General features: G+C 53.3%; 1 protein-coding gene across 3 annotated transcripts in view; it reads right to left on the bottom strand.

Annotated features, from left to right (window-relative positions):
• Positions 1 to 23,063, bottom strand: part of ANGPT4 (angiopoietin 4) — a 42,880-nt gene that overhangs the window by 11,484 nt on the left and 8,333 nt on the right. For 2 of the 3 annotated variants that reach the window (XR_003524488.2, XM_027620763.2), the window contains exons 2-6: positions 10,054 to 10,209; positions 8,486 to 8,607; positions 5,390 to 5,622; positions 3,138 to 3,253; positions 1,101 to 1,202 (exon numbers count right to left, since the gene is read on the bottom strand). Coding sequence is in view for 2 of the 3 variants with exons in the window: in XM_027620763.2 (XP_027476564.1) it covers positions 1,101 to 1,202; positions 3,138 to 3,253; positions 5,390 to 5,622; positions 8,486 to 8,607; positions 10,054 to 10,209 (729 nt within the window). In the remaining variant the exon portion in view is untranslated. The remainder of the gene's footprint in view (positions 1 to 1,100; positions 1,203 to 3,137; positions 3,254 to 5,389; positions 5,623 to 8,485; positions 8,608 to 10,053; positions 10,210 to 23,063) is intronic. The other variant, XM_027620764.2, reaches the window with a different exon arrangement.

Here is a 23,063-nt window from a genome sequence, read left to right as displayed (position 1 = left end):
TACCTAGCTTTGAATGGTGGTCATGTGGGTGAATACGTATGTAAAAATCCACTGAGTATCTTACGCCTGAGATCTGTGCACTTATCGGCATGCCTGTCGAACCTCAATAAAAAATTAAAGATTTTAATAAACTGCATGAACTGTAGAGCAAACCTTAGTCAGTGACATGGCAGCTGCTGCGAGATTTCAGCAACATAGAAATGCAAAGCTAAGCACGTTAGGTGTCACCAGTGTCCCAGGGTGAGGAGAAATCAGTGCCCTGGGTCAGAGCAACAATTCAGCACCAAGGACAGGGGCACACCTAAGCCCCACTCCCCATTTAGCCACGTGGAGCTGCTGATCAGCCTAATGATTAATATTCAGTGCCCTTGTGTATTTCTGCGTCTGAATATCCTATTTCTTTTTGCCGTTTCAATAATTGTTTAAAACCCAACTGGCTCAAGAACACTCCTATCTTAATTTGGTATTTATTTTTAAGTATTTATCAAATGAACAGTAAGCGGACACAACTAATGATATTGTTGCATTTCCGTGTATCCTTTTCTATTTCTTTTGCTCGTGGAAACTTTAAGAGCTTTTAAGTCAGCTTGCCAAAAATCCTTTATTCAAAATTTAATTAAGAAATTGGAAGACAATCTGGCACCATGTCTCATCTTGTAAAATGTGTGGGGTCTTTGAGCCAGCAATTCCATGTTAAAGAATCTCTCCTCCAAATGTGATTACATTATTGTGTGCAAAGACAAGGACATTCATTTAAGCAATGCAGCCAGGGGTGGGCAGGGGAGATTACTTTCTTTCTGTTCTTTTTTTTTTTTTGTATTCTTAAAAAAATTGTTAAGCAATATGCATATATAATCTTTCCACAAATAAAAAAAATAAGGTTAAACTTTTATTCTTAGGATATATGTCAGAACTTGCAAAAAAGAAGGTTCAATTTCTGATGATGGAGTCCCTGCCAGTGAATGTGCACTGGGAAAATCTGTTTGAAGGTGGTTGGTTTTAGGTGGGTTGATTTTTTTTTTTTTCTGGGAAGGGTTGAGGGCGATCCACCTGCGCCAGGTTTCAGGGCGGAAAAGCCCGTTCCAGGGCAACAGTGTTACCTGTTTGTAATCTCTCCAGTTCCGCTGGAAATTCACACTGCCATTCTCACGGCGCTGGATGAGAGTCCATCCGCCTCCATTGGCCTCCATGTCACAGAACACCTGGAAGGAGTTGGGTGGTGGGGGGGGAGGGAATTGGAGGCCCCCGGAAGCTGGCGGAAGCAGGTCAGGGCTGGCCCAATTTTGATTTGGCTTACATTCTCACAGAGCAACAAGTGAGCCTGGAGGTAGAGGGCATCAGAAATACCCAGGTTCACATTTCCCAGCTATTGTCATCATTTTTCTAAAGTCGTGGGAAGTGATACGCCCTCAGAGCCTTCCTTTCCTCACTCATAAAATGCAAGTGTTAAAACCTTAACCACTTTGTGCCTCAGTTTCTCATCTGCAAGTTGGCTTGATGTGAGAACTGTGTAAGCTGAGCCATGTAAAGAACAGAGGCTGGGCATACTGGGAACTCAGTAAGTGGAGGCTTTTCCCTTGCTGTTATTGTGAGGTTGTTGTAAGGATTAAATGCCAAGAGGCGTAACACGCTTGGCACACAGCGTAGACTCGGGAATTGTTATTACGTTTGGCAGACAAATGTTTTCTGAGCACCTGCTATATACCAAGCTCCATTCAAGGCATGGGGGATGCCAATATGGATAAGACAGAAAGAGTCTTTCTCTCAAAGTGCTCACCATCCATCATAATCTCTTCTTTCAGCCTAATCTTTGTTCACTATTATTTTTCCAGCCAGTTCAGTACATGTTCAGTGTTCAGTGTAGACACACTTGGTCCCTGGTCCCATACTAGATGACAGAGACAAATCAGAGATAAAGCAACCCGTAGGGCTGGCTTGGTCTGGAGGAGGCTATGATAGAGCAGGCAGATTATTGATTATGAACATTTGGGTTGCTACAAGGAGAGCTCCTAAGAAGGAGTCACTGGGCAACCCTGGCAGGCTTCCCAGAGGAGGTAGCATGAGAACAGGGCCTTGGCATGTGCCTGACAGACCAACAAGGGGAATGGCACCTCCAGTGGAGGAAGCAGCTCTGAGAAGGTAAAGGCCAGCTCAGGGAGAGAAGACAGGGACATTTGCTGTGAAAGTGGCAGAGGGTGCAGGAAGGGAAACTGAGGCCCAGAGAGGAGAAGGGACTTGCTCAAGGCAAGTGAGACTGAAGTAAAGCTAAGGTGTGAGCCCAGAACTCTGGCCTCCCAGGATTCTACCATAGCTGAATTGACTTAATTTCATGTAGAATATTTACTTAAAAAGTCGTGTCCTTTTAACACTTGCTTTTATTCAGATCATTATAAAAATAAATATACAAAAAGGTGAAATTCTAGGTAGAAATCGAGGGCCCAAACTCTGTGTCAAAAGAGGAGTTGAGCAGGCGTGTGTATGAAGTGTTAAAGATAGTCTGGAGACAAACTGATAGGTATATTCATAGGAATTCAAAGGAAATCGAACAGGGAATCTGGAAGTGTGAAGACTGGCTAGTTGTTCTCCATACTCTTTCACTGCTGGGCCTGGCCCCCAAGCCCTCCCTCCTGATAGCCACCCTTTCCCTTGACGCCTCCTCCATCCATCTGATAACTGGACCTCAAAGCCTAGGGCAACCTTGGAAACACTCACTGAAGATGGTGGGTTCTCTATCAGCCCTGGTCCCTAATTTCCCACGTGGAGCAGAGACCCCACACCTGCATTCGACTGGACTATATGTAAATTAGAAAGAAACTTCTTTGCGTTAAGCCCCTGAGTATTCCGGGTTGATGGGCTGAATCAGCTAGCATTATCTTAAGCAACGCAGGACTATTTTCTGCCCTTCCAACTGAAAACAGCTCTGGAGAAGATGCAGGAGAAGGATGCATTTCCAGCTCTGGGGACTCCTGCTTTACCCCCACATTCTGACCTCTCACTGGAGGGGGGCTGCAGACAGTAGGGTCATCCCACCTTCTCTGGGGTATCTCAGATGTTGGACAAGGCCTGAAGCTGATGGGAGGTGGCCTGCCTTGGCTCAACACCCTTGGATAGCCTCCGTCCCCAGGCGGTCCCCTAACCTTCCTGGGTTCCGTCATATTGGCCACATGGATGGTGTAGATGCCACTGGCATTGGCCCCGAAGCGCTGGATCTCTGCACAGTCCTGGAACACGTGCTCAGCTGCTCTCACAGAGGCTGCAATGGGACAAGGCAAAAGCAATCGGAGGTAAGCTAAGGAGAGAGGGAAGGGGCCAGGTGAGTACTACTTCCTGCCAGCTTCCGGGTTGGGAGGTGCTGGGGACAGGGAGAGGTATCAGACCTGTGCAGAGGACCGTGCAGTGAGAGGAAGTAGTGGTGGAGGCCAGGGAGGGAAATGACCCGCCACCCACGAAAGCAGAAATGAGGCCAGAGCTGCAGCTGTCTGATGACCTTGACTAGAGTAGGACAAGGCTGGCACAGGCAGGGTCACCAAGGAAGGAGAGATGAGGCTGAGTTTCAGCAGGGGGCCAGGTCAGCCCTGCAGGCCAGGATGAGGAGCCCGGGCTGTGCCAAGGAAGAGCGCTCTGGCCAGAGTGTGGAACAGGGACTGGAGGGGATGAGACTCAAAGCAGGGAGGCCACGGGCGAGGCTGCTAGAGTCCTCCAGGAGAGGTAATTGGAGTCTGAACTCCAAGGAGGTCCTTCCCCCTTTCCTAGATCAGGAAACTACAGCCCAAGAGTAAGGTAACTGGCTCAAGGGCACACAGCTGAGGGCACAGGCAGAGCCTTCCTGCTCTCCAGGTCATACGAAGGAGTCCCTAGAGCCTTGGGCTGGAGGCACAAATCCACAGTGCCCTTCTCTGCTGACAGTGGGGCAGGGGGACAGGGCGTTTGGGGCAAAGGGTGCCTGAGGCGAGGTGCCCTTCCCAGACAAGCAAACAGACATTGGGTCACAGTTGGAGACTGGGCTAGCGGTGAGCCTGTGGGGAGAGGCCTTTGGCCTGGGACTGCATCTGAGGCTGAGCTACAATACACCCACACATGGGACTCATTTAGGCGGCTTCCCTGCCAGGGCTACGCACAAGCCTGTGATGGGTTCGGGTCACTCCATATCTCACGGTTTGGAAGGTATCCACTTCTCCTGCCTGTGGCTTCCTTGGGGCCTCAAATCCCTCAAACCCAGCAGGGCCTGCCCGATTTAGACAGAGCCCTGGTGCCATCCTTTGGCACCATAGTGCCTGGAACCCATCACTATTGCTTGATTCCTTGTGCCTTAAAGCTTCCCAGCCTCCTGCTATGGCGATCCAGCAGGGGTAGAAACCCCTTCTGAGGTCTTTCTCTCACCCAGCCATTCTCCACTGCCTGGTTCCAATTGAGTTTCCTAAAACATAGTCCCACTGGGTGCAAAACCCTCGTGTGGCTCCTGATTATCCTCAGGTTCATATTCTCTCTCCTCAGCACAGCCTTTTAGGCCTTCAGTGGCCTGGTAATTTCAAGAACACTGTTGGCACATAGTGGCACAGAGTAGGTACTCAACAATATGCATTTCTTCCTTCTTCCCTTAGAGACCCAGAGATGGGCAGATGGGTATTTTTGCAAGACTACGCCGTTCACGGCAGCATCTCCAGCACCCGGCACTGGGCCTGGCACACAGTGGGTGCTCAATAAGGGTTTTGCTGACTGCGTGATTGAAGCCGAAACCAGCAATGCCTTGGCCACCCCAAGTGACCCCATCAGAAGGAGTCAGTGAGAGCTGGGGTGGGGGGAACCCAGGCATTGTTCTCCCTTCTTAGAAGCTAGGGCCAGAGATGTCTCCTCACTCCTGTTTGGCCCTCCTGGGCTTAGGGACAAGGGCGACAGGGTGACAGAAGTCCTTGGGGAACAGTGAGTCCAACCTCTCCATTCTATAGATAGGGAAACCGAGGCCGGGGGGAGGGGTGGGGGCAAGTCTGAGCAAGTGAGGATGGAGGGTGGATCCTGGAACCCAAACCTGGCAGTCCGGGCTGGCAAATAAACCTTCTTATTAGCTTCCCTTCCGTTAAACAGATGGGGAAACTGAGGCCAAGAGAGGGACAGGGACCTGCCCAAGGTCACTCATGGAGTCAGGGCGTAAGAGTCTGGATTGGTTCCTTCTGGGACTCTCCTCCTCACCATTATTGTTTGCTGTTATTTCTGTTTCACAGGGGCTGGGAGAGGGTGCGGGCCTCCCCCCCACCCCCCGCCCGCAGTGGCTTCCGCCCCCCCACCCCCCACCCCAGCGAGCCGCGAGCCGCGAGCCGCGAGGGGGTAAGCAGGATCTCCCTCCCCTCTCCTGCCCTGCTCGCGCACCGCGCCGGGCGCACCGCTCGCTCACCGGGGCCCTGGGCCACGACGCGCACGAGGCGCTGCACCGACTCCAGCAGCCGGCGCTGCTCCCGCTGCACGAGACTGGAGTTGCCGCTGGCGGCGCGCAGGCTGCGCTCTAGACCGGCGAGGGCGCCGCTCTGGCGGCCCAGCAGACGCCGCAGCCGCTCCTTCTCGCCGCGGAGAGAAGCCAGCTCCGCCTGCTGCTGCGTCTCCAGGGCCTGCACCCGTGTCTCCAGCGCGCTGCGGGGCGGGGGCGCACGCGCGTCAGCCGGCGGTCCCCACCACGCAGCCACACTCGCGCGCTTGCCCCTGGGGCCCCCGAGCGGGGGGGAGGGGGGCACTCCGCGGACCAGATCCGCACCGAGGCCCAGAGAGTTCGAGCGTCCTGCCCTGGGTTACACAGCTGTGCCCACCGATGGCAGAGAGTGAGGAGGGGAGGAAAGAGAGACCCCGCCCTGGAAGAAGATGGATTGGGGTCCATAGAAGAAGGAGGTGCGGGTGGGAGGACATGTCAGCAACCAGGTCGTGGTTACCAAATTCCCAGTATGCCTGCCCTTTGACCTAGCAGGCGGCTCTCCGGAGATAACCTCCCGGGAGCCGGCGTGAGAGTGCCCCTGGGGGGATTGGTTCTGCTAGAGAGAAAGGAAACAGCCTAAATGTCCAACAGCCGGAGCTGGCCGAGGCTGTTTTCTTTCCGTGTCCCTGGAAATGTTCTGGAGCCGCAAGAGGAAGGAGGCAGAGCGCATCTGCACGCAATTGGCAAGACGCCCAGGACGTGGAGTGAACTGCGCCCGCACATCGGTGCCTCTAGTCCGGTCCCACGTGTGGGAAGACAGAACAAGAGAAAGAAGAAAGGTATTAATGGAAATGGAGAGGGAAGCCGGTGAACTGCTAGGAAAAGGCACGGAAAGACACGTGGAAGGACACGGCGGTGCCTGCGCTCAGTAGAGAAAGTGAAAGACAACTGGCTAAGTGCTGTTCCCCCTACGGAGCCGGTTCCGGAGGAGGAGGGCGATGGGGAGGGAGGAAGATGGAGGCGGCTGGAGGGAACCCACTTTCCCTTTCGTTTTATAGGTCCTTGTTGTCTGGTGATATAATAAACATGGAGCATATTTGTCATGAGTTTTTTAAAAAAAGTTTTCGAAAAAGCGGAAAGTTCTAAAACTCAACCCTTACACTTGTGGCATTTTATCCTGGTTTGCTCCCGTGTGTGTGCAATGGGGGATGGGGACATTATTAGGGGCTTCTCGTTGAACAGGAGTAAAAGACAGGAAACAACCTTAATACACATTAATTGGGGACTGGGGATATAAGTGTGGGCACAGCCAGAGGGTGGAACATGATGCAGTTAGAGAAAAGAATGGGCAAGTGTGTCATGCAATTATAGAACAGTTTCTTGGAAAAAAGAGGTGCAGAAGAGCCGTAAGCTCCATTTGGGTTCAAGAAGGGCAACAAAAAGACTATGCACACATATTTGTTTACAGATTCATAGGAAAACCTCAAATGTCAGCTTATAGAATGTATGCTGTGGGATAGGGATTTTTATCTATGTGTTCACTTCTGTCACCCCAGTTTCTAGAACAGTGTCTGACCTGTGGTAAGAGCTCAAAAAACAATTGTTGGTTGAATGAATGGAAGCGGCCAAGACACTAGGAAGAGGGCTTACCTCTGCTGTGGGTGGGTGGGTGGCTGAGGGATAGAGTAGGAGGGAGACAGTCTCCTATCTATGAGGTTATGCCAACCCATTCTCCAGACTAGAACAATGAGTCTAGCCAGAGCAGAAGGAATTTCCTCTGAGCCCCGAGTTCTGCTGCAGGAAGAGAAAATATTGGGGCACACTCGGATTCTAGAATTTTAGCGATCTCCATGGGCCAAGCGCTTGTTGATGACATCCTCCATCTTCACTGACTCCTAGGCACCTGGTGCCAATTCAGACAGTCCCAGTGCCTGCCCTCCCCCGCCTCGGGTGGGAGCATAAGAATTAGAAGGTGGACAAACTATCATTAGCTACATGCAGATCAGAGGGAGCTGGACGGGCCTGATGGCCTTATCTTGACTCAGCATTTGAGCAACAATAACATCTCCCCCTGTACACGGGCCCGTGGCCGCTTCGGTGGGTGGGTGTTGCCTCCTCCAGCATCCTGACCTTGACAGTTTTTCTCCACTCAGCTCGAAACCAAGATGAAATCAGCCTCAGATGTCCATTTCTCTACCTTATCTGTACCCCATGACTTTTTTATTCTTTGTAATTTGCAGGGTGTTCCCCTCAAGTGTATTTGCTTACAAATGGCTCGACTCTGCCGGTGAAGACGAGAAGCTGGCAGTGTGGTTGCTTCTGGGAAGGGGAATCAATGGATAAGATCAGATTTACTTATTTACAAATAAGTAAATCAAACAAAAATTTATAGGGTGAATTGTACAGCATATAAACTGTAGCTCAATAAAGCTGTTAAACATTTATAAAATAAAGAAACAAAGCGGGGGCGCCTGGGTGGCTCAGTCGTTAAGCGTCTGTCTTTGGCTCAGGTCATGATCCCGGGGTCCTGGGATCGAGCCCCGCATCGGGCTCCCTGCTCTGCGGGAAGACTGCTTCTCCCTCTCCCACTCCCCCTGCTTGTGTTCCCTCTCTCGCTGTGTGTCTCTCTGTCAAATAAATAAAATCAAAAAAAAAAAAAAAAGAAGGAAAAGAAAAGAAAGAAAGGAAGGAAAGAAGAAGGAAAGGAAAAAGAAAGAACCGAGAAAGAATTGGGGTGTCCTGAGCCCCCGGGGAAATATTTGTCTCCTGTCTCCACCCAGGGGTGCCTGTCTGGCCCCCAGCCCCACCCCAGGGCCCAGCTTCGCTCCCAGCTTGAGTCTGGGACCAAGCCCTGATTTCAGTCCTTACGCCAGCTCTGGCTGCACCTGAGCCCCCCAAATGGTTCCCCCGCAGCTCCGGCCCCAGGCCCCATCCCAGGTACCAGCCCCAAGTCTAGTTTCTGACCCTGGCCCCAGCCCCAGCCCAACCCTGGCTCTGCTGCCCCACCCCCCCGGGTCCCACCTGCCTTGGGTCCCAGGCTGGCCCTCACTCCCAGCCCTGGCCCAGTGCCAGGGTGCCAGTGCCCACCTGTTGCGGCCCTGCAGCCTGTGGAGCTCATGGCCCTGCAGTAGTAGCTGTTTCTCCAGCTTGTTGGTGGACAGAGAGGTCTCCAGCAGCTGGATCTCCATTCGGGATGTCTGGTTCAGGACCTGTCCCAGCAAACAGGAAGGGGAAGGGGGCGACGCAGACCCTGCAGGAGCCCCGCTCAGCAGCCGCCCACCTGTCCAGAGGCTCTGCCATTCCAGCAGCGTGCTGACCTATTTCCCTCCTCCCAGCAATTAGTTCCTATAGTCGTCCATTCATGCCTTTACGCACCCACTCACAGGCCCTAGCTGAGTTTATGATGTGCTTCTTGACAGCAGTTCCATTTCTCCTGTTGCTCAGGCCCCAGGAGGAGTCCCCCTTGACCACCCCCTCCCGCCCCAATCCAATCTACCAGCAGGTCCTGTCAGATCCAGCTTCGAAATGGGCACCTGACCACCCTCCCCTACTCCATGGCCCCCACTCTTGGCCTCTGTCATCTCTTGCCCTGTGTCCTGTCCCACCCTCCTCACAGGGCTCCCTGTCCCCACCCTTGTTCCCGACACTCCTTCCTCTGCTGAGCAGTCCAAGGCAGCCTTTTAAACTGTGGCCCATCTGCTCAGAATCTTCCTGTGGCTCCCACCGCACGCAATGGAAAAGTCGCCGTCCTCACCATGGCGTGCAGCGCCCTGTGATGTCCTCTGCCCACATTGTCTCTGGGATCCCTTGCTCACCCCTCGCCCCCTGCTCTCTCTCTGGCTACACCGACCTCCTGGATGTTCCTGGAGCTTGCCAGCGCCGTCCCGCTGCTGGGCCTTTGCCCATGCTGTTCTCCTTGTTCCGGAAGGCCCTCCTGGTGAGCCTGGCTCGGACCCTACCTTCTCCGCAGTGCGCTCCTGGCCTCCCTGTCCAAACTTGCAAGCCATCCCTTCACCGCTCCTAGCACACACTCCCTCCCTCCTGTCTGTGCCTTTTTCTCCTGAGACCCTCACCCTCTCACATGTGCAGGTTATTTATCCTGTTCGCTCTCCTGGCGGTCATTAGAAAGGAAGATGCACAAGCATGGGGGGTGCATGTGTGTTTCATTTACTGCTCTGAACTAGAACCAGGAACCTCCTGCGGTGCCTGGCACATCGTAGGGTTTCAACAGACATGTGCCTATTTGTCGTTCAATCTTCTCGTCCATTCATTTACTCACCCTCCTGTTTATCCATCCATTCCCTCCCCCCCCTTCTGTTGCCCCTGTCTCAGAATTGCTGGCCCCGTGAGGTTGAAGGATTTCTGTATGATCCATCTTTCCCTAGAGCCCTCGGAACCTCCTGAGCACTGCTCCCCCTTCTCATCCCAGTGCCCAGCACAGATCCAGAGTCACTGGAGTCACAGAGACAGGAGAACCAGGCCCCGGGCCCACCCCCAGGGGCATGGCCTGGTGGTCAGAGTGTTCTGTGACAGGGTCATCAGGGAAGGGCCCCAGGGTGCTACAGGCCCAGACTTTACCCAGGAACAGAGGTCAAGGCTGGCCACAGCCCTTCCCCTTTCCCTCCCTGCCAGTGCCACCTGCTTGGCCTCCATACCTGAGCCTCCACGTCAGTCAGCTTGCGGGTCTGGGCAGTGGTCTGGTTCAAGAGGCTGGTGCCTAGCTCCAGCATGGTGGCCGTCTGGTTCTGGACCATGTGCTGTTGGACCTGTGCCAGCTCTGATCTCAAGTTCATCTGGATGTACCTTTCTAGCTGTGGGGAGACCGTGGGCTGGGGTCACGGGTAGGGGCTGGAGGAAGGCTCCTGTCCCTTCCTGTGTCTTCATGAAGGACATAGAGCAACGAGCACAGGCCTCCCTGCCAGGCCAGGCCACCATTACCTCTCACCTGGACTATTCCAGTAGCTTCCTCCCTGGCTTCTCTGCCTCCATCCTTGTCCCATGCACAATCCATCCTCCACTCAACAGCCAGAGGGATCTTGTTAAACCTAAGTTAAATCGAATTTGTCCTCTGCTAGAAAGAAACCCTCCCAGAATTCCTACCTTAGAGGAAAAACCAAAGTCTTTCCTCCATGACCTGGCCTTCTGTTCCCACTCTGATTTCTTCTCCCAGTCCTCTCCCACACTCTGCTCCAGAAGCACTGGCCTCTGTGACATCCCTCCAACACAGCAAGCATACACCTACCTCAGGGCCTTTGCACATGCTGTTCCCTCTGCCTGGAAACTCCCTCCTCCCCACCCCCATCTACATGGCTCACTCCCTCATGTCATTTCAGGTCTCTTCCTACCACTTATCACTCCCTAACTTTGTTTTACATATTTATCTGTCTATTGTCCGTTTTACCATTAGCACCTCAATTCCATGAAGACAGAGACTGAGTCTTACCCCTTTATCTCTGTATCTAGCACAATGCTTAGTGCCCAGTGGGTACTCAATACATATGTGTTCAATGAATTGATGGAAAAGGGGGGAGCAGCGAGGGTCGGAGAATAGCCCCCAGTGTCATGCCCATTACAAGAGTTTGCAGGTCTATCCACCCAGCTGGACTTTCTATTTTCCATTCCCCTCCATCCGCCAAGTGGGCTGAACAGGACAGTCTCCAAGGGTTCTCTCAGCTCAGATGTTCTGGGATCCCACGAGCTAACATTCATATCTTTGACAGGGTTGCTCTTTCCCAAGAGCAGTTGAAGCTGGTCTGGCATGAGACCAAGATCAAGCTGCAAAGGTGAACAGTGTGTTCTCAGGGCTCAGTGCCTGCAGGCAGAGAGCCGGTGCCCCTCCCCCGCTCCCTCTCCATTCTGCGCACATGCTGGCCTCAGGCCATTACCCCTACCCCCTGGCTCTGGCTCCTTCCGTTGCCCTCTTGCTCAGTCTTCCAGGAGGTCGGACAGACAGGGCAGCTCCCAGGGTCCCTGGGAAGACTGGCGCTCCCCAGGGAGAGGTGGTGACCTTGGCTGGGGGGCCAGGCTCTGGCTGTTTCCTCCTTGGTCTCTTCTCCCTTTTGCCATCTTTTTTTTTTTTTTTTTTTAAGATTTATTTATTTTGGAGAGAGAGAGCACAAGCTGGTGGGGCGGAGGCAGAGGGAGAGAGAATCTCAAGCGGACTCTGTGTGGAGCCTGACATGGGGCTCGGGGTGAGGGCTTCATCTCAGGACCCTGAGATCATGATCTGAGCCGAAACCAACAGTCAGAGTTTAATGGATTGTGCCACCTGGGCACCCCTCCCCTCTTCTGTCTTAAGAGTCAGCTCCCATCCCTTCTTCCCACCCCTGCTTTTCAAGGAGTGCGTGCCCATGTAGTGCAACATCAGATCCCGGAGGGGGCCCACGTGGGTGGTGCCGGTATTGACTACAGCAGTGGTTCTCGAAGTGTGTACCCTGCAGCAGCATCACTGGGGAGCTTGTTAAAAATGCAGATTTCTAAGTCCCACCCCAGACCTACTGAATCAGAAATTCTGGGGTGGCGCCCAGCCATCCAGGTGAATCTGATGCTCGCTCAAGTGTGAGAACTCCTGGGGTGGCAGTCACAAAACGGACTGAGGACCAGGGAGACAGGCCCATTGGAGCTTCTCAAGTCTTTGTCATGGGGGTCTCTTCCTTCCTCCCTTGCACCATCAGCCCCCTGCACCGCTGTCCCCTGTAACGCACAAACATGCTCCAGCTGCTCCCATCTAAAAACAAATTCTTGAGCCCACAGTCCCTCCAGCTGTGTCTGCAATTTCCCTGATCCCTCAACAGCAAAACTTCTTCAAGTTGCACTCCAGTTTCTCACCTGCATCCCCACCCTCGACTCTAAAAACATTAACCATATTATTATGGTGTACTGCGTGCATACAAAAAAGCATAAGGAAGGATATAATGAAGTCTGTGTATTTATCACGTTCAAGAAAAAAAAAATACAACACATACTGGAGTGTTTGGGCGGCTCAGTGGGTTGAGCGTCTGGCCCGACTCTTGGTTTTGGCTCAGGTCGTGATCTCAGGTTCAGGAGATCCGCCCCGGCCAATCAGGCTCTGCACTCGCAGGGAGTCTACTTCTCCCTCGGCTCCTCCCCCTGTTCACTCTCAAATAAATAAATAAATCTTTAAAAAATGTATATATAAACCATACTGTTGAATCCTGTGCTCCCTGGCCTGCCTTCCCCGTCCTGGGGAGCCTGTTCTCTCCTTAATTTGCCTGGTCATTGTCTCCTGGACAAGGAGGCTCGGGGACCCTTCCATGTCCTCTTATGCTCCCCCTCAGCAGCACTCAGTGCGGATGGCCACTCCCGAATTCTGGAAGCACTTCCCAGATGTTCCTTCTCCTGGTTGTTCTCCTACCTGTGGTCGCCCCCTCTGCCTCCTGCTTTACCAGGGTCCTACATGTCAGGGAACTCCTGGCCCAGTTCTGGGCCTTTGTCTCTCTGTACATTCTCTCCCTAGGTCAAGGGTCCTTAGTGGGGACCACAGGGTCTGCAAAGAGTATTCAGGGGGCCCATGAACTTGGGTGAGAAAAAACTCTTTTGTTTGCTAACCTATAAGTAAAGTTTGGCATTTCCTTCCATTATGAGTGTAGACCACAAACCATAGCACTATTAGCTGATCCTGCAACTTCATTACCAATAGAAATCACCGATATTTCCGTACCACAGTGCAAATGTTGTAGCATCTTTTTTTTTTAAGTTTTTTTTATGTATTCATTCAAGACACAGAGATACAGAGAGAGAGAGAGCATGAGCAGGGGGAGAAGCAGAGGGAGGGGGAGGAGAAGCAGACTCCCCACCGAGCAGGGAGCCTGATATGGGGCTCGATCCCAGGACCCTGGGATCATGACCTGAGCCGAAGGCAGACGCCCAACATCTGAGCCACCCAGGCGCCCAAACATCTGAGCCACCCAGGCGCCCCATGTAGCATCTTTTTAAAAAAAGATTTTATTTATTTATTTGAGCGAGAGAGACCGCGTGAGCGGTGGTGGGGGGGTGGTGACAGAGGGAGAAGGAGAAGAGAGACTCCCCGCTGAGCAGGGAACCCGACGGGAGGCTCCCTCCCAGGACTCTGAGATCATGACCAGAGCCAAAGTCAGGCGCTGAACCAACTGAGTCACCCAGGCGCCCCGTTACAGCATCTTAAATACTGGTTTTACTCATCATGACCTCAGAATGATGGACATTCTCAAACCCACCACTGGATAACGCTCCCACTAGAGCACAGATGTGACATTTACTATTTTGATTACAATGGGAGCGTCGCTGGGTGTTCTTAGGCTTTTATTTTACACATTTAGAAGTGTTGCTCTGAAAACGAATTTATTAGCTTCACCCAGGACCAGATGCCAAAGTGTTCAGGGCCCCAAATGCATCAGGGGCCCTGCTGCAAGTGCTCCTGTCGGTCCTACGACTGTCACGTGCTGATAACACCGGGTCCGCCTCCCACCACACTCCTCCCCTCCACGTGCCACCCACTCACCATCCCCACGTGGGTTTCCAACAAGCCTCTCAGGCAAAAATATCCAATGTGGAACCCTTGGTTCCTCAGCACCCACTGCCCTGTCTCTGCATCCCCACCCCACTCCCCCTCACACCCCCATCTTCCCTATCTCAGCAAATGACCCCACACCCAGACCTCATCCTTGATGCTTCTCTTTTCCTCACCTGCTGCACTCAGTCCTCTAGGGAGTTCTGGCCACTACGATCCCAATGCAAGTTTCGAATCTGCTCCTTTCCCTGCACCCTGGGCCAGGCTCCTGTCATCCCCACGGGTTGGCTTCAGGTTCACTCCCCACCACGCCTCCGTCGGCTCCCTGGGGTTGCTAATGTGAGGCAGCCGGGGCGCCCCAGGGGGGATAGGGGAAGCGGAGCTATACGGAGGCTGCTCTCACCCTCTCCCGTGAGTCACAGATCTCCCGGAACCTGGTTTAAAATGCAGACTCCCAGGCCCCAAGCTTCATCTCCAGGCAGACAAATAGCAAGTTCAGTCCCAAGATGAGATTTTCTCACGCATCTCCCCCAAGCCTCTCATTGGCAGATGAACAAACTGAGGCCCAGAAGACTTGTGCAAGGTCACCACCTGGGGGGCTAGGTTCAATGACTCCTTGCCCAGGGACTTCTTCAGGTTTGCAGAGCTGGGCTGGGGACTCAGGGTAGCTCAGGGGTCATCTTAAGTGACAGGAGTTCCCTAAGTACCCGCATTGGTCCCCCACTTGTCCTGTGGCTGCAAGTGGCTGGGTGGCGCCCAGGCCACCCGCAGCTGGGGCCCATTCCGCAATTTGCCACACCCGCCCACCAGCATGGGTCCTGGGATGGGTAATTTGGGCCAGATGGGCCCATCTTGGCCATGCTGGGCTCTGGTGAGTAATGTTGGCCTGCGTGGTGGGGTCTGGGTCTGGTCCAGGGTTCAGGCGCAGGCTGGAAGGATGGGGGCAGGGTCCTAATGAAGGAGAGATGAGCCCAGGATGAGATCTGCCACAGCACCCCTCCCCCACCACCATAGGATTGGACCTGTTCCTTCCCTGTCACCCTCATGCTGGCAGATTCTCAGGGTCGAGGTGGAGCACAGGGGTCTGACCTGCCATCACCTCTCCAGCCTGCAAGAGAAGCTGATCTTTGGCCTTGAGGCTACCAACCCTCTTCCCTTAGCCCTGGGTTTGAGTTTGTCATAGAGCCCTGGCTCTATGACACTCCGACTGTGGGCCTCTAGTAGTTGAGGGCTACATTTCTCTGAGCCTCACTTTATTGATCTGTATGACATGGGGACAGGAAACCTTGCTCCTTGATGGGGAGGGAACAGCCGAAAAGGGCCTTGAAGGAAAAGAGAGGAGTTAGACACGCAGGGGCTGGGTGAGGAAGGAAGATATTCTGGACAGACCACAGATGAGGGTCTAAGGGATGAGCAGTCTCAGTGGCCAAGGAGATCCCCTCAAACCTGCTTTTCTCTCACATTATTTGTATTAAAAAAGTCTACAACTGGAGAACGGATAAGCAACCGTCTACGGATAAGTAACCATCCATTCAGTAGATTCTACTCAGCAATGCCAAGGAAGGAGCTAATGGTGCACGCAACAAGGATGAATTATACAGAGTGAAGTAAGCCAGACTCAAAAGGCTACATACTGTAGGATTCCATTGATGTGACTTCTGGAAAAGTCAGAATCCATGGTGTTACCAGCGACTGGGGTCTGGGGTTGGGAATTGACTGCAAAGGGTCATAGGAGAACTTTCTGGCATGTTGGCAATGTTCTATATCATGACTGGGGTAACAATTGCATGACTGTATACATTTGTCATACTCAGAGAACCATATGTTAGAAGGGTGTACCTCACTGTGTGATCTGTACCTCAGTAAAACACACACCCACCGAAACAAGATTCTAAAAAATGTCCCGTATGAAACTATGTATTATAAGGATAAATATAGTTTCTCAAACGAATCCCTCACCCTCTGACTGTCATTTATGTAGCCACTCAGGAATTTCGTGAGCACCTATTACTGTGTGCCTGTACTAGGGACTAGGAAATCTGGAATGAACAAAATTGGCAAGTTTTCTGATTCCAGCGCATTTTCACTGAGCCATCGGTTATATTCCAGTAGTGATGAGTGCTCTGAAGGAGATGAGACAGGGCAGTGAGTGGGGTCGGGGGCGGGGGGGAGTTTGGCCAGAGTGGCAGGGAAACCCCTCACCGGAGGGGCCGCCTGAGCCAAGAGGCTTGCTAGCTGTGGCAAAGTCAGGAGGAAGGGAATTCTAGACAGAGGGAAAGGCAAATGCACAAGCCCTGAGGTGTGAGTGCGTCTGGCGCACTCAGAGAATCAGAGAAGAGGTCCATTACGGCCATCTGCCCTGCCTGTCTCTTCCTTGGAAAATGGTGCATGAGGTTCATATTTGGGAAAAGCGTTTTGTCAATGACAGATAAAAGCCAACGAGGAAAGAGTAGTTAGTGCTTTGTATCTGATGAGCCTGGGTTCGAATCAAAGCTCTCAACTTCGTGGCTGTAGGACCTTGGGCAGGTACCTCTACCTGTCTGGGAGTCTTCTCTAGAATGGGAGTAATCCTGGCTCCTATCTCTGGGTTGTAGGCAAGAGGAGGATTCCTGATGCAACCTACATCAAGGGCCTGGGGCGTGGTTACGTAGTCAGCACATGACAAATTCCAGTATGGCTGTGTCCTGGAGGACCAGGCGGCTGTTAAAAAGAAGGAGGTTGACCTTCATCGGAGGCTGATCTAAAAAGAGGTCTCTTGAGTGAAATAAGCAAGATGCAGGACATTTCCCACAGTGGGCCCACTCATCTCTAACTGAACCGCTCTTCCCATGGTGAGGAATATGGGCCACAGACTGCTACCGTGTGCAACCGGTGCCCCTGACTTTGTCACCAGGACACATCCCAGATGTCCTCGTGTCTCCCCACAGTGATTGCGGACATCCAGGGCATACTGTTTACACTCATCATGACCTCAAAATGATGGAAGGTACTAGCTCGTTAGATTTAATGTATTAACACAGGAGCAATAGGGGACAGTATGACAAATCTGTTTAAAAAAGTATTTTGATAACTGTATCTCAAGGCAATGTGTTTCCTTTGTAAATCTATGCATTTAATTTTACATTTGAGAAAATCTTCTTCAGAGAGAGGGTCCAGGTCACAGCACCTTCTGCTCAAAAGCCTGCTGTGGTTCCCACGTTAACAGAGAAAACAGGAGAAATAGAGAAAACAAACTAGTTCCTCGTAAATTCCTTTCCAGGAGATAAAAAAAAAAAGCCTGTCCTTTGGAAACAGGCAAAACTGCCCCAAAGAGCAGGATCCAAACTGGGCTGCACTGGAGATGGGGGTGGGGGAATTAGGGTCAAGCCAACCAGGCTGAACCCAGGCCCCAGGGTACAGGGTGGGGGGAGATTAGAGCCTGGCCTGACGACGAAGAGGAAAGCGGACCCCCCACCAGGGACCCGAGCCCAGGCAGGAGGGATATGGAAGCTTGAAAGACCTGCATGCAGGGACCACACAGCCGGCCCTATTTCCCATATGGGGAAACTGAGGCCCCAATCAGGAAAGCACTTTGTAGGAGGCTGCACACAGGAGCTAGTGTAGCCATACCTGTGAAAATCTGAAAGAACAGAACTTTGATAGCTTTGTGTGTGTGTGTTTCAATTTAAATGTGTATTTTTATAATTTTAATTTTTTTTTTTTTGGAATGGGTTATATGAGCAATTTGTTCAAAAGTCCAAGGCCTCAAAAGATGTGGCGTGCTAACGCCTCTCCCAGCCCTGCCCTGGTTCTCCTCCCACAAGCCACTGAAGGACGTGCAGGGTTCACTTCCAGGGAGACTCGATGCATGTGCCCGCGGTGAGCATGCTCACATGCCCCGCACTTAGGGCTCATAAAAGGTCCGCTCCCCATTCTGCACCTGCTGCTTCTCTCTGAGTACACAGTGTGTCCATCCAGACAGCCCTGCCTCACGGCTTTAACAGCTGCATGGCCCTCCACCTGCGGCCGCCACTGTTTGAGCGTCGGGTCCCTGACAGCCGGGCTCATCTCCAGGCTTTTGCCATCACACCAGGGCTGCTGGGAATATCCTTGCTCACTCATTCACCTGTTCAACAGATTTGCTCAGATGTGCTGGCCGGGATCTGTGCAGGACCCTGGGGAGAGGGCAGCGACCGTAGCAGGCCTTGCTCCTGCTTGAGGGGTGGGCCAAGCTCTGCCCAGTGGCCCGCGCCTCTGAAGGCAGGTCTCTGACGCACTAGGTGTGTGAGGGCCTGGCCTTGAGGACCCGACACATAGAGTGCCTCTCTTCCTTGGCTCTCTCATCATCCCTATTTTACAGGTGAGGCAGAGAAGCACAGAGAAGATGAGCCTGTCGCCCATGTCACACCACTTCGGAGTGGCAGAAGCTGGCTTGGGACGCAGGCCTTCAGGCTCCAGAGAGCACACCCTTCACCACTCAGTGGGTGCCTGGAGGCTGCGAGACTCCAAGACTCCAGGCTCCAAGGAGCCTACCACCTGGCCTGCACGCCTTGCATCATCGGTCCCTCACTGGGCCGGGAACCCCACTACGACAGTGGCACATCGTAGAAATATCCGAGTGAGGCTTTCATGGCTACATCATTACGTTTTAGCTTCTGCCCTTTCAGCTCTCTAGCTTGGGGGGACTGGCCACCATGTCCTGAGGACCCTCAAGCAGCCCTGCAGAGGGGCCCATCTGTAGAGCCGTGGAGGCCCCCCCCCACTGCAGGCCAGCACCCCCCCTGCCAGCCCTGGGAGTGGGCCACCCGGAGCCTGGTCGTCCAGCCCCAGGGGAGCCTCCAGAGGACCCTGGCCCCGGCTGGCCCTGTGAGTACAGCCACAGGAAGAAAACCCGTTATTAAGCTACTTGTCAAGCGGCTCCTGAATTGTGGACCCTCAGAGACTGAGAGATAGTAACTGTGTGTGGTTCTTTTAAGCTGCTCCGTATTTGGGGGGAATGTGTTGTGCCACAATAGATAAGGAGTGCGCTACTTTTGTGGTGGTCACAGGGGTCAGATCCTCTTGCTCCCAGGGGCTGACCCCCTTGCTGGGCGCATCGCACCCCTGCCCCGCTGTCCCCATGACTCGGTTTCCTTATTTTTGCAATGAGGCGAACTTTGTGGCTCTGAGCCCCATGGCCAAGGGTTGGCCCGTCCTCCTCTGCCTTGCTCCAGCCCCTTCCCATCCCCCTCTGGGCCCACACAGGCCCTGACCCTGCGGCTCTGAGCAGCCAGGCCCAGCCCTCCTGGCTGCTTTCCCCTCTGTTGCTCTTCTTCTGGGTCAGGGCTCAGAGAGCGCAGAGTGAGTGGGCAGGGGGCCAGGGGTGGAGCGTGTCAGGGACCAGCGGGCTGTTGTGCGGGGAGGCGTTGTGCGGCTTTCAGCTCGGCCCACAATTCCCGGCACAGGCTGGCCTTCTCCAAACTTCCCGCTGCAGCCCTGGGTCTAGTGGGGGCCTGGGGTGCTGAGTCAGGCACTGGTCCAGTCACAGCTTTGCCATTTCCTTTCTGTGCCAGTGATGGAGCGTCTCTGGGCCTCAGTGGCCTCATCAGAGAATGGGGCTCATTGTATCCTCTTGGCAGAGGCGCCAGGGGACTAAAGGAAGCCAGTGCTGGAATCCGCGCCCCAAGAGGGCTGAGTTTCTTCCATCTTGCTCCCTGGTGTAGCCCCGGGGCCTAGCGTGGTGCCTGGCATGTGGAGGGGCTCACCAATATTTGTCGAATATTTGTGGCTGTCCTGCTCTCTGAGCCTCGCCTTGTGTGAGGTGCGTGTATGTGTGTGTGGACATGGGCTGCCTAGTATGTGTCCAGGTCAAAGAAGCCACAGGGAGAAGAGGAGGGGAGTGGGGAAAGGAGCGCAGGGGGAGGAGAAGCTGGGCCTGCATTTGCAGTCTGACCTTGGGGTGCTTCTCGGAAGATGGGAACAAGCTGCCAGGGCCTTTGGCCTCCTAAACCTCCACCATCCCTCTGTAGTCGTCTGTGTCTCAACCTGGATCTTGGAAGGTTTGTCTAAAATGGGGCCCATTAGATGAGAAGAGTCCTCCTTATTCTCCCTTGTGCAGAGATTGAGAATTTAGCGGAGAGAAAGTGAAGAAGCACATTTCTCGTAATTGCTCACCTCGCTGCCACCTGAGTACCAGCCCTTACACAGAATGGGGTAGTGTGTCCCTTTTGCTTGGCAAATGTGTATTCAGCACATACTCTGTGCTGGGCACTGTTCTAGCCACTATGCTTACTAGATCTTTGTCGCACTCTCTGTGGTATCAGCCCATTCCACAGATGAGGCACAGCGTGGTTAAGCAACTTGTTCAAGGTCAGGCAGCTTATCATGGGCCAACCTGGGCTGTCTGGGAGCAGATCGGCCAGACCACACTTCTGCAGAGTCTCCTTGACTGAAGTGATCATTTGGCAGCACCCTCACCTGCCTCCCAACCCAACCAAGCCGAGCAGGTTCTAGACAGAGGGAGACCTTGCTGGGGTACCTCGCCATGTGGCACCAGGCTTTCCTGTCAGCACAGCTCTGGTGTATAACTGTTCTTGTCTGATTCCCAGCAGCCTGGAGGAAAAGGGTGACTGTTCCCCACTAGACAAAGGAATAAGCAGAGGCCTGGAGAGGCTGACTGAGCATTGCCTACAGCTGGTAAGTGAAGATTTGAATCTAATGGCTGAGCTCTTGCCACTCACCCATCTTGCATCTTTAGTGTCTGAGGCTGACCCTGAAAACAGGGTGACAGAGGTGGGATCAGGGTTAGGCAAGGCCCTGATGTCCATAGCCACTGCCCTTTGCAGAGCAACCGTCACCGGGCACAGGGCAGAAAAGTGGTTCCATCAGTTCCCGGCACCCAAGGTCCCTAGGAGCAGGGTCAGGCCTGGGGAGGTCTGGTCTGGCCCCTGATGAGCATTCTAGTCTCAGCTTGACCACATTTTCCTGGCTCTCCACGCTTCAGCCACAAGGAATGCTTTTCACTTCCTCCAAATCATCTTGTTCATTCCACCCCAGGGCCTTTGCCCTTGCTATTCCCTGTGCCTGGAATGCTTTTCCTTTCCCTTCCTTGCCTGAGAACAGCCAATCTACCTTTTATTTATTTTTTATTTTTTAAAAATATTTTATTTATTTATTTTGACAGAGAGAGAGACAGCGAGAGAGGGAACACAAGCAGGGGGAGTGGGAGAGGGAGAAGCAGGCTTCCCGCCGAGCAGGGAGCCTGATGCGGGGCTCGATCCCAGGACCCAGGGATCATGACCTGAGCCGGAGGCAGACGTTCAACAACCGAGCCACCCAGGTGCCCCCAATCTACCTCTTAGAGTTCAGCTCTGTCCTTCCTCCTGGTGCCCTTCCTCCAACAGGGTCGGGTTGCCCCCCTCGCCCTGTTATCTACCCCTAGAACAGGCAAAGCCTTCCTCACAGAGTGTATCATGGTTGATCATTACACATGAGACATTACTAGGTTGGTGTCTCTCCCGCTGCTCCCAGAGGGGATCCCCGGCACAATGCCTAGCATTACAAGCTCTCAATAAACCTCCGTGGAAGGGGCGCTTGAGTGGATGGAGAAAGAAGGTACTCACCTGTGTGCGTGTGTGCGTGTGTGCTTGCGTGCAACCCCATAACTTAATAACTGTAAGGGCGCGTTAATTTTTCACAAGGTTCATGACCTGCAGTGTGTCGTGCTGCTATAGGGGAGGAGGCACAGGATGCCCCCGGCTGGGTGTCAGGAGCCCTGAGTTGTGATCCAACCCCTGCCACTGACCTCAGGGTGAATATAGTTGAGTCACTCCCCATGCCCAGGGGCAGTGTCCCCTTCTGTAAGATGGGGGGGCATAGAAAGGCAGTCCATGTGGTGGCTTACATGTGAGGTCTGGACCCAGCCCCTGCCTGGGTTCAAATCCACCTCCTTCACTTCCTAGCCACGTGAACTCTCTGGGCCTCGGTGTCCCCTTAATAAAAGGGGATTGTAACAGTCCTCACCGTTTAGGATGTTGTGAGGTTTAACGGATCGATGTTTGTGTGACATGTAGAGCAGGCGTGCCTAGCACAGAGGACGTCTGTGGGCATCCACCACAGCAGCAAACTCATCCCCAAAGAGAGGGGAAACCTCCCTGCTCTGAGGCACGAGGTGCGTGCCCAGACCTTGGCATTCACTGGTCATCTGGGCCTCGCGGCAAACCCAGGCATGAGCTTACCGCCCTCCCCAGTTTACAGCTGGAAAAACTGAAGCTCAGGCCTTTCCTACCTTCACAGAGTTACACATCTCACAGCTGTAAGGTTGAGTGGACAAAAGCGAACTGTAGAAAGATCTAGATCGTGCGACACCGTTTATATAGGAAACAAATATTATACATTGGTTAGGCAGGGCGAGCCATGGGGTAAGAGGTTACCCACCCCGAATTCACCTCTCTCTGGAGGGGAAGGAAGCGGGAGGGGGCGGTTGCTGAGCGACACTGGCATCGGGGAGCTTTTGTTTCTTAAGCTGGGTTGTGGGAACGAGGCGTTTTATTTGATTTTTCTCTCTATCTTTTCGTACTTCTAAAACATTTCCATAGACATTTAAAATGCAGAGAATAAACTGCAAGGAAATTAACTGGGAGGTGACGAGGGAATTGGGATGACAGGTGATTTTTTTTCCCTCTGTGTCCTCACGCACTTCCCGATTTCCCAGCGTTTGCACGCTGGAAGTTCAAAAGCTCAGAAAAGCAAGTAGGCTGTTGGCAGGAGGTAGAACAGGGACTGGACCCTGGGTCTACCGGCCTCTGGAGGAGGGTCCCAGCTGCCCTTTCTGCAGCCCCTCTCCCCCTCGTCTTCACTCACAATTGGCCCATTTGCAGCCTCTGGGGGGTCCCCTCAGCTGCTTGGAGACCATCTTCCTTCCTTCAGCCCCACTAGGTGGTCACACTGGAGACCCCAGAGTGACGGACCGGAGACAGGAGTGAAGGGCCACAGGGCTCTGCTGGCCTAAGTTTCCAAGGCTCTGCTCCTCTGTCCAAAGGGAGGTAGTTTTGCTTTCAGCTTCGGGGTCCCCAGACACTTCCTCGCCCATGGACCCCACCGGCTCTCTGCCTGCTTTGCCTTATCCTGTCCCCCTCTGAGGTACTTGTGTTCATGATCCCTACTTTGCAGATGAGGAAACTGAGGTCCAGGGAGGGG

The sequence above is a fragment of the Zalophus californianus genome, chromosome 8, assembly GCF_009762305.2.
Source record: "Zalophus californianus isolate mZalCal1 chromosome 8, mZalCal1.pri.v2, whole genome shotgun sequence".
Taxonomy (NCBI): Eukaryota; Metazoa; Chordata; class Mammalia; order Carnivora; family Otariidae; genus Zalophus; species Zalophus californianus.
Note: the sequence above shows the minus strand (reverse complement) of the source record. Positions and strands in the feature narration are given on the sequence as shown.